This window comes from Pongo pygmaeus, chromosome 8, assembly GCF_028885625.2.
Source record: "Pongo pygmaeus isolate AG05252 chromosome 8, NHGRI_mPonPyg2-v2.0_pri, whole genome shotgun sequence".
Classification (NCBI taxonomy): Eukaryota; Metazoa; Chordata; class Mammalia; order Primates; family Hominidae; genus Pongo; species Pongo pygmaeus.
In genome coordinates, this window is record NC_072381.2 from 58,086,902 (window position 1) to 58,105,296 (window position 18,395).

Consider the following 18,395-nt stretch of genomic DNA (forward strand, 5'->3'; position numbering starts at 1 on the left):
AGAGCTAGGTTTCAGTTATGATTAGGAGAATGTAGGTGAAGAGATTAAGAGTGTGAGTTTTCTAGGATATGAGAGAATTCCAGATAGCATATCAAAAGGTGTAGAAAAAAAGGAGGTCTGGGCAGAAAAGAAGAGAGAAGATTAGGCCAGGTAAAAAGACAGAGCAGTATTACGATGAGAACATGAGTGGATGTATTAGTTCTCAACCACCAGTCTTCCCAACACCCCTGAGTTATGGATAAGGCATGATCCTATAAATAATGACAATAATAATGGGAGTTAAGGGACTGAAGAAAGCGAAGCAACACTCAGAAGTTTTAGAATGGACACAGGACTTTTGCACATGCAATACTGAAAAGGCCCTGGGGCTACTATACCCAAACCTTTCTAATATTAAGGCACAGAGAGAAATTAATAGTTTTTAAGGTATGCTGGTAAGGCTCGTCTTGGAAGAGGTTTCTTTTTGTACCACCCATCCCATAACTTGCTGAGGTGGATGTAGGTGTCTCAAAACCAGCACCAACACCCCAAAGATTGAGAGTTTCAATAAACGGATCAATCTATAACCATTCACAACAAACCAGTGTACCTCAGCCCAATTGTTGGGAAGTTCTGTGCTAAGTCAGTCAAATTAGCAACCCCTAAGAATGCTATGCATTTTTCCCTCCTCAGTAAGAATCACTCACGTGGATGATCCACACCATAGTCCCTTAAAATACACTAAGTAGAAGGGATTTGTGATCATATGTTTTGGAAAATGGCTACATATTATATCTTTTACCACCTTTTGCAAAATCACAGTACTATATTTATACATAAAAGCACAATGGAGTCCACCATTTAAAAAATGTTTATCATCTATTCATTCTCATACTAATTTGACCAGGGACCCTCTCTTTTCTTACAACTGCTGACATCCAAGGAACACAGTTGTTTGAAAACGTTGCTTAACTTTTCTGACAAATTAATTCAGGAAAAAAACACATCCTTTATCTTATGCATACTGTATATGTTGTAATAAATTGAATTTTATTCTTTGCTTTTGCTGCAAAGAATCTTAAAATCAATTTTTTCCCTCACTTTAAGAACTACACAACACCATGTTTTTCTTCCATTATTTCTTTAAACCAATTGTACTATTTGTATTGTAAATGCGCTCCAAAATGACCTGAAATCCCTGTGGAATGAGATAAGTGAAAAGGAAAAACTAATAACTTCCACAGAGTGCCTACTGTAAACTAGACACTACTCTAGGCACTTTTATCCCTGATTCTCAAACACTGAGAAAAAGATATTATTAACTATGTTTTAAAGATAGTAAAGTGAAGTAGAGATGGTTTAAATAAATTATCTAAGCTTGCAAAGCTAATCTGCGCCAGGTCAGGTTTTGATTCCAGGTTTGAATGACTACGGAGCCTCATTACAAAATAAGATCTGATCAATTTAAAGACTATCCTCTACTTTGAAAAAGAAAAGACTAAATAGTACCTTCAGCACTAAACAGTACCTTCTTCTGTTTTTAATGGTACTTGTGGAATTTTTAAATTTTAACTTATTACATGAGCAAAAGACCAATCACTTGGCACTAATTTTAAATATTATTTGGAAAAACTATGAAATTTAACAAAGTTAACATTTAATCATTTTCAAATGACAGCTAGAAAATCATACCATAACTTGAAGTCCAAAAAGCAGATATAAATAGAGTATTTATATTTAAGATAAAACTAATGAAAAAACATTTGGGCCAAAAAGAACAAATTAGACATATTATTCCAATTAGTACCACATAAAACTTGAAGTGCTTTTTGGTGCCTCTAAAAACAAAACAGACAAAAACAGGTTTTTTGAGGGTTGTGAGAAAGGGAGAATTATAATTCAAAATCAGAGGACAGCAAATGAAATCTAAGTCACAACAGTACTTACCTGCTCAAGTCACTTTTTCCATGGTGATGATAGTGATCAGGGTGGCTGAGGTGGTAATGCTCCTGTCCACTCCACCTCTGGGGTGGCCTTTTCCAAAAACCTTCCTGAGGCTGCCGAACATTTCTGTCTGGTCGGTCAAAGCGGTTCATATTGTCACACTCCACTAGACAGATTCAAAAGCAAAAGACTATAAACATGTACATACTCCATAAAAGTTGACTCTTATAGCTTGATAATTAAATGCTGTAAATAAAATAAAAATAATAGTTTAAAAATATCAGCCATTTATGTTAATCACAATATCAAGATTTCTAAAAGCATAACCAGTTCTTCTGGTGAAAACTGAACTTAATATTATTCAAAATGAAGTAAATTATAATACTTTTACATTACAGTCATGTAAACAATTAACTGCCACACTGTTTTAAAACAGGCAAATTAACCTTGAAATCAACATTATACATTTTAAACTCATAATCAGTTTTAGGTGGTTTTCATCACTGTCACAAGTTGGCTCTGATTTCAGAATGAAAATGACAGGAAACAGCAGATTTTTAAGAGAACTCATTCCTATAAAGGACTGCTACAGTTAATTTTCACTGATCTCAAGAAGCACAAATTAACTTTTCATCACAAACAAATCACACTTTTAAAATTAAGCTCACATTTTCAGAAAGTAAGACGCTTCAATCTGCCTGCAGTAAGAGCTTGTTCAAAAAGTCTAAAATGCCACTGAAAACAAAGCCAGTACTTTGCAGCAACAAACAGTACACTCCCTTAAATCCAAATACCACAAAAAAACACGAAAAGAATCTCTTTTAAACACCCCAAGCTTCTTCACTTACCCAAATACTTTTTCCTCACATATCTGAGCACTCACTAAGAGAGTTACTTTGCACAAGGGAGACATTGTGTTACCGGCTGCCTACTCAGACATAGTTGTACCCAAGGCACTGCTGAACAGGCCTTCCTTCCTGCTCAAAACCCAGCCCTCCCTGTGGGAAGCAAGCCCAGTTTGCCCTGTGACTCCATCTTCACTCAGTGCTTACATAGCTACTGACTTAGGACGGTTACTAAAAATACTGCTAAACACTAACCCAAGCCACAAAACAGGAAAGGTTTCTCTAGTCTGAGAACTACTACATGAGAAAGTTCAAGTCCTGCATGTTCAGAATTCCTTGTAATAAAAAGCTATAAAAATCAACATAATCCCCATTAAAAAAAAAAAAAAACCTCGCTTATTTAAATTACTGTTTCACTGAACCAAAAACCTGAATTTGAAACATGACGAGTGTTTCATTACAGTATACCAGATAAAAACAAACTTTGGCATTCCAAAAAAGGATACTGTAGTTTAAAAAGTATAGATGTTCAGTTCTCATATATACTGAATTCATTTTAATGTATTTCCTCTAAATGTATAACACTTTAAAACATTTTTAAAAGGACACTGAAATTTTGTTTATATTCATCATAGTCACCTTGAGGAAGAAGAAATACATTTAATAATGTGAAAAAAGAATTTTTGTTCATGTTTTAAAAGAAGCCTTACATTTGAACTTATTTCAATTTGTTGTCATCTTACAGGAATAAACCAAGTTTTTTTTTTTTTTTTTTTAAGTTCACTTACAGAAAACTTCACAAATAAAGGCATGGTGACCATTATGTCCAAAAATGTCAGAAGTAGAAAATAAGATAGCAAAAGAAAATTTAAAGTATTCATCTCGAGAAGGTTTTTCTTTTTGTTTGAGACAGGGTCTCAATCTGTCACCCAGGATAGAGTATAGTAGTGCAATCATAGCTCACGGTAACCCCAAACTCCTTAGCTGAAGTGATCTTTCCACCTCAACCTCCAGAGCAGCTAGGACTACAGGCACGAGCTGCCACGGAGAGTTTTTTTTTTTTTTTTTTTTTAGAGATGGGGTCTTGCTATGCTGCCCAGGCTGGTCTCAAAATCCTGGCCTCAAGGGATTCTTCCACCTCAGCTTCCCAAAGTGCTGGGCTTACAGGCATGAATCACCATGCCCAGGCTTCAAGATTTAAAATTGCTTTTAGCTTAGTGCCTTTAGCAACATCATATATAAATTCATATTTGTATTATATTCATAGATTCAGTTAAGACACAGTTAAGTATTTCTACATGGTATTAAAATGTTCCTTTAAGTAACTCTATATAACGAAGGGATAATCTACATTTAACTGTTCTGAATTCATATTTTTCCTCAATTCAGGAAAGAGAAATTCCACTCACTCCCAAAGCAAGAAACATTGTCAAAAAAACCACTTGATAGGTTATTTGAATGATATCAACACAGTCCACGCAGAGGAAGAAGCAAGTAAATAGGGCGAACAGGCCAGGAGATGGGTTAAATATTGTGAGCAATTACAATGTAGAAACTGATGTGGTGCTTTTTTATTTGCTAAAAGTTATAGGTTCCACATATAGACTCCAAATTGAGGAATCTTTACTGAAACTTGAACTCAAACATGGACATAATGGTAAGTAAGCATTGGAAGCAAACATTTGCCATAACCACAAAAGACTAATGTTCAAACTGAGACAAAGTGGGCTTAAACTCCAGAGAAATGACTGCTCCAAGATTCTGCAGGAAGTTTCATGTTTAACTTCTCAAGGCATCCATCAATCACGCGTTTATATATTTTAAAATGCTGCTAAGAAGATAATGTGGAATAACACTGCTGATGGTTTCTTAGAAAAGATTAAAGGTTCCCTGACAAAATAACCGAAACAATAGAGAAGAAAAGAGAAAGCAAACAAAATTACAAGACAGAGACAAATTCAGTTTCCAGAGACAATTTTTTTTTTTTTTTTTTTTGAGATGAAGTCTAGCTCTGTTGCCCAGGCTGGAGGGCAGTGGCATAATCTTGCCTCACTGCAGCCTCTGCCTCCCAGGTTCAAGCTATTCTCCTGCCTCAGCCTCCCGAGTAACTGAGATTACAGGCGCACATCACCACGCCTGGCTAATTTTTTCTATTTTTAGTAGAGAAGGGGTTTCACCATGTTGGCCAGGCTGGTCTTGAACCCCTGACCTCAAGTGATCCACATGCCTTGGCCTCCCATGTGCTGGAATTACATGCGTGAGCCACCGCCCCTGACCCAGAGACTGATAAATTTAAATTTAAAACAGGACAGATAAGATTAAGAAAGAAAATAAGTCCCTCTGAATGTGTGTAATACCGTAAGAAATGATGGTGGCTTGTGGCAAACTAAAGAAAAAAACTGGTGAACTTGAAGATATCCCAGTTCAAAAACCCAATGTGCTGATCACAACCAGATGCAGATGCAGGTGAGACTGGGCCCTAACTATGAGTTGAGAACCCCTGCTAGAGAAAAATATAGGCCTTCTGAAGGAAGTCTTTAGCATGAGATAAGAAATAAAGAAGAAAAAAGTGTGATTAGCAAAGTATTCTGAGGGGGAAGTCAAGCACCAAATTTTCTGTTTTACTCTTAAGCTCAAACATAAATTTCTCTAAATATTAAAGGACAACCTTACAAATGTTTTATTGATACAGGCACTAAAATATCAACCTTAGACCCCGCAACTGTTAGCTTACACTCAGGGTCACCAAAACACTCAGGTGTGGATTTCTCTGTTGGGGATCAGAACATGATACTACAAAGTGTGGCACTTTGGCAAGATGAGTACTTTGAACTGAGAGAAACTGGAAATGCCTCAGAGGCAAGGTCTTTCTGATCTTCCTATTCTCCTGTTTCCTGCCCTTCTTCGTTCTCCAAAGTGAGTTACAGAAACCAGAATTCCTCTCCCCAAAGCAGGTCATAGAAACTAAAAATCCTCTCCCTCAAAGGAAGCCCTAAAACCTAGAAAGGTCACTCACTCTCTTTTCCTTTCTTCCTTGAAGACCCTCATTCCAGAGGGGTTCTGCACCATACCTGGGAGGCAGGAATACTACAGAGAATCTGAACAGACAGGCCTTGCTGGGTCACCCTCCCTGCCCTCAGTCTATCACCATTAGATCATAACCTTTTGTCCAATCACATTTCTATACAGCTGTCCATTCTTTATCAAGCCTAAGCATAAAATCAGAGTTTTCCCTGGGTCTTTGGGTCTTCATTTCTGAAGAATCCCATGTCATGTACAATTTTGACTAAATAAATGTGTTCCACTTTTTTTGTTAACCTGTCTTTTGTTATAGGTGTGTCAGTCATGACCCTTAAGATGGTTGAGAAAAAGTATCATACTTTTCTGCCCCTACATTCTCTGATATGGTTTGGCTCTGTGTCCCCACCCAAATCTCACCTTGAATTGCAATAATCCCCATGTGTAAAGGGCAGGACCAGGTGGAGATAACTGAATCATGGGGGCAGTTTCCTCCATGATGTTCTTGTGATAGTGAGTTCTCATGAGATCTGATCATTTTATAAGGGGCTTTTCCCCCTTTGCTCTGCACTTCTCTCTCCTGCTGCCATGTGAAGAAGGACATGTTTGCTCCCACTTCCAGCATGACTGCAAGTTTCCTGAGGCCTCCCCAGCCATGCAGAACTGTAAGTCAACTAAACCTCTTTCCTGTATAAATTACCCAGTCTCAGGCAGTTCTTTATAGCAGCGTGAGAATGGATTAATACAATCTCCAAAAACTTTCCTCCAATAACAGTCTCCAAATCCTAGCCCACAAAAGTCCAGAAAACATTTGACTAACATTCTCTCCTTATTTGTGCTACTACATATGCCACATTTAATAGGGAAAGATTAACTGCACAAATGCATTCACCAGAAAAATACTCTCCTCATGGCTTCTTCCATGAAATGACAATTTGACAATTGTCATTCATAATGAGGTCACAGCAAACTTGTATCCAAATTAAAGATTTCAGTGAGGTGCCACTCTTCTGTGGGCCAAAACTCCACTGATACTGGGAGAATTAGTGGCAATTCGTTATAGTTCATAGTGACCAATCTAAACTTTTTTTTTTTTTTTTTTTTTTTTTTTTTGAGATGGAGTCTGTCTCTGTCGCTCAGGCTGGAGTGCAGTGCAGTAGTGCGATCTCAGCTCATTGCAATTTCTGCCTCCCGGGTTTAAGCGATTCTCCTGCCTCAGTCTCCCAAGTAGCTGGGACTACAGGCATGTGCCTCCACGCCCGGCTAATTTTTTGTATTTTTAGTAGAGACAGGGTTTCACCATGTTAGCCAGGATGGTCTCAATCTCCTGACCTCGTGTTCTGCCCACCTTGGCCTCCCAAAGCGCTGGGATTACAGGCATGAGCCACCACGCCTGGCCCCAATCTAAATCTTTATCAAACCTGCATAATATCATCAACAACCAGAAGCTATAAAGGACTAAAACCTGTAGTGGAAAGCACATTATAAGACTCCCTAAACTTCTATCAGTCCCTGTAACATTCTCATCCTCCCAGCCAAAAAACTGTAATGGGTGTGTATAATCATTCGGGACTTAGGAGCCATAAAAAGAAAAATTTCCCACTTTCCTATAGTACCAAACCTAGATACTATTTTATCTTTGGTGCCTCAGGAGGCTACATATTTTAGATCCATGTTCTTACATGCTTTCTTTAATGTTCCTTTACTCAAAATAGCCAATAGTTGTTAGCCTTCTTCTAGAAAAATCTAAAGTACTGTTTATGTGGGATGTTCCCAAGAGTTCCCTCCTACTTTTCACAAGTCCCCAATCAAGACCTCAAAGACTAAATTTCCCTGTGATTCTACTTTTATCTAATATTTGGGTAACTTTCTGTTGTCTGCTAAAGATAAGGCAGGCTCTAAGATCCTTTCTTTCTACTTCCACTCAGTAAGGGCATAAAGTTTCCAAGAGAAGTTGTTATAATTCTGTCAAAGTAAAATGCATTACCTAGCATGTGATTTATTCCGAGGAAGTAAATCCCTCACTCCTCACTACCAGCCCTAAAAATTACCATTAAATTTCCCGGATCATCAAGTCTCACTATTCTTCCCCTATAACTTTCCCTTGGTTTCTGTTTTTCCTCTGTGTTCTACAATATTTTTCTACTTGATCTTTCAAGTCACTAATTCAGATTCAATAGCAGTGATGCTTTCTGTCATTTACTGAATAAACTGTTCTGTTGGGAAGTCTTGTCTTTTAACTCCAGAAAGAACTGTGCTGCAATTCAATCTAAGTGATTATCTCCTTTGACTACTCTAATCCTCAGGGTTCTGTCATTTTCCTTGTTCTTCCTCAGTGTTGCCTGTGATTTTTTTCTTTTTCAGCACTAGAACTCAGCGGTTTGCCAGAGCATACTAAGCGACAGCAGAACCACAAAAAGGTGTAACATTCTCTGTCTCTGTGAGACAGTGGTGGACATTGTCCTCAACTTTTCATTCTCTCCTTACAGAATTATACATGCAATGTCCTCTATTATGTGCAGAGCCTTCATTATGAAGAGTACACTTCCCAGTCTCAAAGGTGTTACGTTTGGCCATGTTACCTGCTTTGGCCAAAAGAATGTGCTTAGAAATAAGTGTCCTCTGTGAATGAAGATAGTTGTCAGGTTAGCTCCAGGGGTGTGGGTGTTTTTATTTTATTTTATTTTTGTTTATTTATTTTTTTTTTTGAGGAGGGAGCTGGTTTTATTTTAATTTTATGGGCTCCTTTCTTCCTTTTTTTGGTGATCTAACTGCATTGGTTAAAAGCAGCTAAGCAGTTCTTTAGAATACGCTCTCTAACCAAATCTAACTTTATTTAGACAATGTAGATGGACAAGCTTGATTGTTTGAACTAAAATGGGAACATTAAACAAATATCACAGCCCTCACTAACAACATTGTGACTTTGCTGTCAAGTGTAGATTCCCCTCTTCAAAAAATCTTGTGACCATTTGGTATGGCTTATCTGGAAACTTCTGTAAATCTTATGTTTTAGTAAAATATTTTTTGTTATTCTAAAAAAAAATGTGCTAGTTCTTAGCTAAGACTTTAAGAGACATAATATGCATGTTTCTGCTCATCCTGTTGCATTTCTGCTGTCATGAGAACAACCTGCCCCACAGTGGTCCTGGTCTCAAAATGAAGAAACATGGAATAGACCTCAAGCCAGTCCCATAGCCTGAGCTTCCCAGCTAATCCTTAGATCCATGAATGAAAAAAATAAATGTTTATTTTGAAAGCAACTGAGATTTTGAGAATGCCATACAGCATTCTGGCAGGAAAAATAAAAGCCTCACCAGTATGACAAATATAAGCTGGTAGTAAAGCAGCAAAGCAGGCTACTAACACCCCAGTGAAGCACTGGAACAGACACCTCCCCTCTCTGAAATATTCCTTGCATTTTTCTAGCACCAGGGATAAAAGGATCCCACTCACCATTTTCACTTAATTTCTAGCCCATGGAGGCCTGTGAGACCAGGCAAATGTTGATTGACAGGAAATTCTCAGATTTCTAAGGGCAGCCCTCTCCCCAGGAGTATCCCCATTTCAACCTTTGCCTCTAGCGCTTTTTTATGCTGGTTTCTGGTTCTCCAACAGTCTTTAAGATTAAAAAAATCCTACAAGTGCTATGTCATTGGAGCCAAAAGAACCTAAGTCCCCTCTCCCATATGGATTATCTAAAGCCTCACCCCAGCAGTTACTGGGATCTAGAGAGAAAGATAGACTAGAATTGGGAGTAAAATGTACAGAATGATCCATTCAGAAGGTCATCACTTTCCCAGAATTAATCTTTATAAAATATTTATCAAATTAAGGTATTATAGTGTTTCACAAGTAAGATGGTATGTTTCTGTAAATACATTTCTTCCTAAAATCAAAACGAGATAAAGGGAAGAAAAACTGGGTACATACACAGAAAAAAAGACAACTCTTATCTGCAACTTACTTTATGGTATACAATGTTATTGGATCATAGAGAATTATATCTAAGACTTACAAAATCAGGTTTTAAATATTTAAGTTAGTTTGCAAATGAACCTATTTTACCTCACTTAAGACTGATTCTCAGTCTGAAAGTCTCCATTAAGATTAAGAAGTCTGCAAGTAACAAATATCAAATTGCCTACAGTCAAGTAGCTCAAGTATACACCTCTGAAGGTTCAATATTGTCTCAACTTACCATTTTCAAGAGGTGCATCCTCAGGCAGATCCACATCAAGCATAAGATCATCATCCTCAAGGTCACATGATTCAAGATTATTCAAAATATCCTGTGAACAAAAGCGGTGAAAAATATACTATAATCTAGCTCTAAGGATATGTCAACCATTATTTTTTAAAATCGAACTATATGATATCCTGAATTCACTCATTATCTGCACTGAAAGAATAAAATAGGTTTTCAAATTTTTAAAAAATAAAAATAGATTCAACTAGTTTAATTAAGCTATTTCTAACATCCTTCTCCTAGTCTTCCTCCTAGTCTTTCCTCCCCAACAGATTTTTATTTCCATATTAAAAAACTTTAAGTCCATGTTTTTAACATCTTCCCTGGTAAAATACTGAAGAATCAAAAATAGTTAAGTATCGCCCAAAATTTATTCATAATTGGTATAAGAGGTGAGAGGCTGTGTTTTATTTCCAGGGATTGGACCACTTCCATAAATAATAAAATAAGTCTTTAACAATGTGGTTATTCCATTTCCTTTCTTGTGCCAAACCTATCTCCTGCTACCATTAAGCACTCTGTCACTTCCTTGGCTTGACTCAATTTGTTCTTTTTCTATGATAGCACTAGACTATTCAAACTAGCATACGCAGTCCCTGCTGGCTTTTATTTGCAACCTTACTAGCTATTATCTCTTCTTAAAAAAGTAGTGTTTTATTTTCAAAGACTGTTGTTCTGAAGCCTAAAGATCTGAATAAACAAAAACTAAGGTTAAGGTAATAAACTCAGTTTGACCTATAGTTCACTGGTGAGTCCTTACAATCCAAGAATGAATCCAAATATCATAAGACCTTTCCTTAGTATATACAAGTAAAAAGATCAAAAGTCCAACAAACTTTTAAAAGACTGAGACATCATGGTCATAAAAAACTCTTTTTTTTTTTGAGACGGAGTCTCGCTGTCACCCAGGCTGGAGTGCAATGGTGCGATCTCTCGGCTCACTGCAAGCTCCGCCTCCTGGGTTCACACCGTTCTCCTGCCTCAGCCTCCGGAGTAGCTGGGACTACAGGCACCTGTCACCATCTCCGGCTAATTTTTTGTATTTTTAGTAGAGACGGGGTTTCACTGTGTTGGCCAGGATGGTCTCGATCTCCTGACCTCGTGATCCGCCTGCCTCGTCCTCCCAAAGTGCTGGGATTACAGACTTCAGCCACCACGCCCAGCCCAAAAAACTCTTATAGAAGGGAAATATCTACTTTATTACAAACAATATGAATAAAATTAAAACTGTTTCCTATGTTGGGTGTTCCATGCAAATACATTCAATTTTGTGTTGGGCCCTCCAAAGACTAAAAGTAACTAGAAAAATTATTTGAAAAACAAAATCTCTGGAAATTATTTTTTCATTTTTAAAAACTCTATTGCAGAATGTTTGACATGCAATTAAACTGTACACATTTAAAGCAAACAGGAGAGAGTGCCAAGATGGCCAATTAGAAGCAGTTACGGTCTGTGGCACTCACGGAGAGGAATGAAAGCAGTGAGTGAACTCAGCACCTTCAACTGAAATATCCAGGTTCTCGCATTGGGACTGACTAGACAAATAGCCCGACCCACAGAGAATGAAGAAAAGCAGGGTGGGGCAACAGTCCACCCGGGAGCAATGTGGAGCCAAAGGAAAACCCAACCTCAGCCAAGAGAAGTGGTGAGTGATTGTGCAATCCCACCTGGGGAAATCACACTTCTCCCACAGGTCTTTGCAACCAGGAGATCAGGAGATCCTCTCATAGGCCCATGTCACCAATACACAGAGCTGTGTGGCATCCAGGTAGAGCAGCAGCTTGGGTACACACAGATACATGAGTTTTGCATATTCCACCCCTGGGATTCCCAGCAAGGCAGATCTGTCCCTACATACCACTAGGAGTGGGGCTGAATCCAAGGATCCAAGCAGCGTCGTTCTGCAGGCCCACTTGCACGGCACCTTACACGTTAAGACCCACTGACTTGGAATTCCAGCCAGCCAGTAGTGACAAGGAGTCTGCCTGAGAAGGACTGAGTTTCCAGGAGGAGGGGCAGCCACCATCTGTGCCGTCTGGTCAACTCAGCTGATCCAGTCTGCTGGCTCAGGAGAGTCCAGACAGTGCGAACAAGAAAGTGTCCCCCACAACACAGCACAGCAGTGCTAACAAAAAGCAGCCAGACTACTTAAGTAGGTCCCTGATCCTGTTTCTCCTGAATGGATGAGATCACCCAACAGGGTCTCCAGCCACCTCCCACAGGTGCCTCCTTCAGGCTGCCAACAGGTCAGTAACCTCTGGAATGGAGTTTCCAGAGGGAGGATCAGGTTGCCATCTTTGCTGTTTCACAGCCTTCACTGGTGGTACCTCCAGGTAAGAAAAAAACTGAGGCAACTAGGGTCTGAAGAGGAATGCCAGCAAACCCCAGCAGCCCTTTGGAGGAGTAGCGTGACTGTTAAAAGAAAAACAAACAGAAAACAACAGCAATAAAAACATCAACAAAAAAGACCCCACAAAAACCCAATTCAAAGGTCAGCAACCTCAAAGATCAAAGGTAGATAAGCCCACAAGTATGAGAAAGAATCAATGCAAAAACGCTGAAAACTCAAAAGGCCAGAGTGCCTCATCTCCTGCAAATGACCGCAACACTTCTCCAGCAAGGGCACAGAACTGGGCTGAGGATGAAATGGCTGAACTGACACAGTAGGCTTCAGAAGGTGAGTAACAACAAACTTCGCTGAGCTAAAGGAGCATGTTATCACCCAATGCAAAGAAGCTCAAAATGATAAAACAACACAGGAGCTGATAGTCAAAATAGCCAGTTGAGAGAGGAACATAACTGACCTGATGGAGCTGAAAATCACAACATGAGAACTTCCCAATGTAATCACCAGTATCAATAGCAGAATAGACCAAGCAGAGGAAAGAATCTCAGAGCTTAAAGACTATCTTGCTGAAATAAAACAAGCAGACAAGATTAGAGAAAAAACAATGAAAATAAATGAACAAAACCTCTGAAAAATAAGCAATTACGTAAAGAGACCAAACCTATAACTGCTTTGGTTACCTGAAAGAGATGGGGAGAATGGAACCAACCTGGGAAACATACTTCAGGATATCATCCAGAACTTCCCCCATGTAGCAAGACAGGCCAACATTCAAATTCAGGAACTGCAGAGAACCCCAATAAGATATTCCAAGAGAAGATCAACCCCAAGACACATAAACATCAGATTCTCAAGGTCAAAATGAAAAAAAAAAAAATGTTAAGGGCAGCCAGAGAGAAAGACTAGGTCACCTACAAAGGAAAGCCAATCAGACTAATAGCGGACCTCTCAGTGGAAACCCTACAAGCCAGAAGAGGCTGGGGGCCAATATTCAACGTTCTTAAAGAAAAGAATTTCCAAGCCAGAATTTCATATCCAGCCAAACTAAGCTTCATAAGCAAAGGAGAAATAAGATCCTTTTCAGACAAACAAATGCCGACGGAATACATCATCACCAAGTCTGCTTTGCAAGAGCTCCTGAAGGAAGCACTAAATATAGAAAGGAAAAACCATTACCAGCTACTACAAAAGCACACTGAAGTACACAAGACCAGTGACACTATGAAGCAACCACATAAACAAGTCTGCAAAATAACCAGCTAGCATCATGATGACAGGATCAAATTTACATACAATAATACTAACCTTAAATGTAAATGGGCTAAATGCCCCAATTAAAAGACACAGAATGGCAAGCTAAATAATTAGCCAAGATCCATCAGTATGCTGTCTTCAAAAGACCCATCTCACATACAAAGACACATATAGGCTCAAAATAAAGGGAAGGAGGAATATTTACCAAGCAAATGGAAAACATAAAAAAGCAGAGGTTGCAATCCTGGTTTCTGACAAAACAGACTTTAAACCAATAAAGATCAAAAAAGACAAAGAAGGGCATTACATAACGGTAAAAGGTTCAATTCAACAAGAAGAGCTAACTATCTTATTAAATATATATGCAGCCAATACAGAAGTACCAAGATTCAGAAAGCAAGTTTTTAGAGACCTACAAAGAGACGCAGACTCCCACACAATAATAGTGGGAGACATTAATACCCCAATGACAATATTAGAAAGATCATCAAGACAGAAATTTAACAAAGATATTCAGGATCTGAACTCAGCTCTGCATCAAGTAGACCTGATAGATATATACAGGACTCTCCACCCAAAAACAACAGAATATGCATTCTTCTCATGGCCACAGGGCACTTACTCTAAAATTGATCACATAATCAAAAGTAAAACACTCCTCAGCAAATGCAAAAGAACTGAAATCGTAACAGTCTCTTGGACCATAGTGCAACCAAATTAGAACTCGAGATTGGGAAATTCACTCAAAAGCACACAACTACATGGAAATTGAACAACCGTCTCCTGAATGACTCTTGAGAAAATCATGAAAGTAAGGCAGAAATCAAGAAGTTCTTTGAAAGTAATGAGAACAAAGAGAAAACATACCACAATCTCGGGGATGCAGCTAAAGCAGTGTTAAGAGGGAAATTTATAGCACTAAATGCCCACATCAAAGAGCTAGAAAGATCTCAAGTTGACAACCTAACATCACAACTAAAAGGACTAGAGAACCAAGAGCAGACCAACCCCAAAGTGAGCAGAAGACAAGAAATAACCAAGGTCAGAGCTGAACTGAAGAAGATGGAGACACAGAAATCCTTCAAAAAAAAAAAAAAATTAATTAATCCGGGAACAGTTTTTTGAAAAAATAAATAAAATAGACAACTAGCTAGACTAATAAAGAAGAAAAGAGAGAATCAAATAAACATAATCAGAAATGATAAGGGGAATATCACCACTGACCCCACAGAAATAGAAACAATCATCAGAGAATACTATAAACACCTCTATGCACATAAACTAGAAAATCTAGAAGAAACAGATAAATTCCTGGACACATACACCCTTTTTGGGAGAAAAGCTGAGTAGTTGGAAGAGAAGCTGAGGCAGGGCTTGCATGTCTGCTAGACTTGCTGGCTCCTTGCTTCTAGCACTCCCATTATCTCAAGTAGCCATATGTTTCTCGTTCACTTGATACACCATTTCCTTTCAACCCCCACATCCTCACCACCTGTTTCTTTGAGCACCAATAAATAGCATGGGCTCCCAGAACTCGGGGCCTTCACAGCCTCCACACTCACAATGGCCCCCAGTCCCACTTTCTCTCTCAAGCTGTCTTTTTCTCATTCCTTTGATTCCACCAGACTTTGTCCCCCACGACCTGTTGTTGGGTCTGATCACCCCAACAACCCTCCCAAGACAGAACCAGGAAGAAACTGATTCCCTGAACAGACCAATAACGAGTTCTAAAATTGAGCCAGTAATAAACAGTCCACCAACCAAAAAAAAAGCCCATGACTAGACAGATTCACATCTGAATTCTATCAGAGGTACACAAAGAAGAGCTGGTAGCAGTTCTACTTAAACTATTCAAAAAAATTAAAAAGGAGGGACTCCTCCCTAACTCGTTCTATGAGGTCACCATCATCCTGATACCAAAACCTGGCAGAGATACAATAAAAAAAGGAAACTTTAGGCCAATATCCTTGATGAACATAAATGCAAAGATCTTCAACAAAATACTGGCAAACAGAATGCAGCAGCACATCAAAAAGCTTATCCACCTGGGATGCAAGGCCTGTTTCAACATACGCAAATCAATAAATGTGACTTATCACATAAACAAAACTAAAGACAAAAACTACATGACTATCTCAATAGATGCAGAAAAGACCCTTGATAAAATTCAACATCTCTTCATGTTAAAAACACTCAATAAACCAGGCAGTGAAGGAAAATACCTCAAAACAATAAGAGCCATATATGACAAACCCACAACCAATATCATACTGAAAGGGCAAAAGCTGGAGGCATTCCCCTTGAAAACCAGCACAAGACAAGGATGCCCTCTCTCACCACTCCTATTCAACATAGCACTGGGAGTTCTGGCCAGGGCAATCAGTCAAGAGAAAGAAATGAAAGGTATTCAAATAGGAAGAGAAGAAGTCAAATTATCTTTGTTTGCAGATGAGATAATTCTATATCTAGAAAACCCCATCATCTCAGTCCCAAAGCTTCTTAAGCTGATAAGCAACTTCAGCAAAGTCTCAGGATACAAAATCACTGTGCAAAAATGGATAGCATCCCTAAACACCAACAACAGGCAAGCTGAGAACCAAATCATGAATGAATTCCCATTCATAACTGCCACAAAAAGAAGAGAAAAAGTATGTATTAATACAGCTAACAACGGAAGTAAAGAACCTCTTCAAGGAGAACTACAAACCACTGCTCAAAGAAATCAGAGAGGAAACAAACAAATGGAAAACCATTCCATGGTCATGGATGGTTGGTAAAATCAATATCGTGAAAATGGCCATACTGCCGAAACAAATTTATAGATTTAATGCTATTCCCATTAAACTACCATTGACATTCTTCACAGAATTAGAAAAAAACTATTTTAAAATTCATATGAAACCAAAAAAGAGCCCAAACAGCCAAGACAATCCTAAGCAAAAAGAACTAAATATATAGGCACCCGATACAGGAGCACCCAGATTCTGGTGGCATCATGCTACCTCACTTTACAGACAAGGCTACAGTAACCAAAAGAGCACGGTACTGGTATAAGAATAGATATATAGACCAATAGAGCAGAATAGAGAACTCAGAAATAAGACTGCACACCTATAACCATATGATTTTCAACAAACCTGACAGAAACAAGCAATAGAGAAAGGACACCCTATTTAATAAATGGTGCTGGAAGAACTGGCTGGTCATATGCAGAAAATTGAAACTGGACTTCTTCCTTATACTACACACAAAAATTAACTCAAGATGGATTAAAGACTTAAATGTAAAACCCAAAACTCTAAAAACCCTAGAAGAAAATCTAGGCAATACCATTCAGGTAAAGATTTAGGCACAGGCAAATATTTCATGATGAGAATGCCAAAAGCATTACAACAAAAGCAAGAATTGACAAATGGGATCTAATTAAGAGCTTCTGCACAGCAAAAGAAATTATCATAAGGGTGAACAGACAACCTATGGAATGGGAGAAAAATTTTTGCAATCTATCCATCTGACAAAGGTCTAGTAGTCACTAGACTCTACAAGAAACTTAAGCAAATTTATTAGAAAAAAAGCAAACAATCCCAATAAAACATGGGCAAAGGACATGAATAGACACTTCTCAAAAGAAGACATACATGCAGCCAACAAAGATGAAGAAAAGCGCAACATCAATGATCATTAGAGAAATGCAAATAAAAACCAAAATGAGATACCATCTCACACCAGTCAGAACGGCTATTATTGAAAAGTCAAAAAGCAACAGATGCTGGCATGGCTGTGGAGAAAAAGGAACACTTTTACACTGTTGGTGGAAGTATAAATTAGTTCAACCATTGTGATAGATGGTGTGGTAATTTCCCAAAGACCTAGGGGCAGACATGCCATTTGACCCAGCAATCCCATTACTGGATACATAATTGAAGAAATTTAAATAATTCTATTATATAAAGATACATGCATGCATATGTTCATTGCAGCACTATTCACAGTAGCAGAGACATGGAATCAACCTAAATTCCCATCAATAACAGACCAGACAAAGACACTGTGGTACATATACACCGTGGAATACTATGCAACTATAAAATGGAATGAGATCATGTCCTTTGCAAGGACATCATTAGAGTTGGAAGACATTATCCTCATCAAACTAACGCAGGAACAGAAAACCAAAGACCGCACGTTCTCACTTACATGTGGGAGCTGAATGATGGGAACACATGGACACATTGCAGGGAACAACATGCACTGGGACCTAGCAGAGGGCAGGGAGTGGGAGGAGGGATTGGATCAGGAAGAATAACTAATGGATGCTGGGCTTAATACCTGGATGATAGAATGATCTGTGCAGCAAACCACCATGGCACACGTTTACATGTGTAAGAAACCTGCATGTCCTGTACATGTACCCCTAAACTTAAATAAAAGTCGAAGAAAAATAAACTGATAAATGTTGACATTACAGTCATGGTATGGAAACATCATCAAAATCAAGACAACAAACATATACATTAACTCCAAAATGTTCCTCATGCTTCTTCACAAATGTTTTCCCCCATTTGAACATAGTTGTTTGTTAAAGAACTAGAAGTTAACTAGTTTAAAAAAAAAAAAAAGAGAGCAAGCAAGCAGTTATCTAAAACAGCATGTACAGAATTATCCATTTTATGAAAATAAAAACACTATAATATACATAGAAAATACTTGGAAAGAAACCAAAACACAGATTAACTTTTAAAAATATGAGATTTCTGGA

The 18,395-nt window shown here is 38.3% G+C and overlaps 1 protein-coding gene across 10 annotated transcripts in view; it reads right to left on the bottom strand.

The window, feature by feature from the left end:
• The window catches only part of CCSER2 (coiled-coil serine rich protein 2), a 192,420-nt gene that overhangs the window by 90,653 nt on the left and 83,372 nt on the right, over window positions 1-18,395 (bottom strand). For all 10 annotated transcript variants that reach the window (XM_054503015.2, XM_054503019.2, XM_054503017.2 and 7 more), the window contains 2 exons: window positions 9,988-10,078; window positions 1,927-2,089 (listed from right to left, as the gene is read on the bottom strand). In XM_054503015.2, coding sequence (XP_054358990.1) covers window positions 1,927-2,089; window positions 9,988-10,078 — 254 coding nt within the window. The remainder of the gene's footprint in view (window positions 1-1,926; window positions 2,090-9,987; window positions 10,079-18,395) is intronic.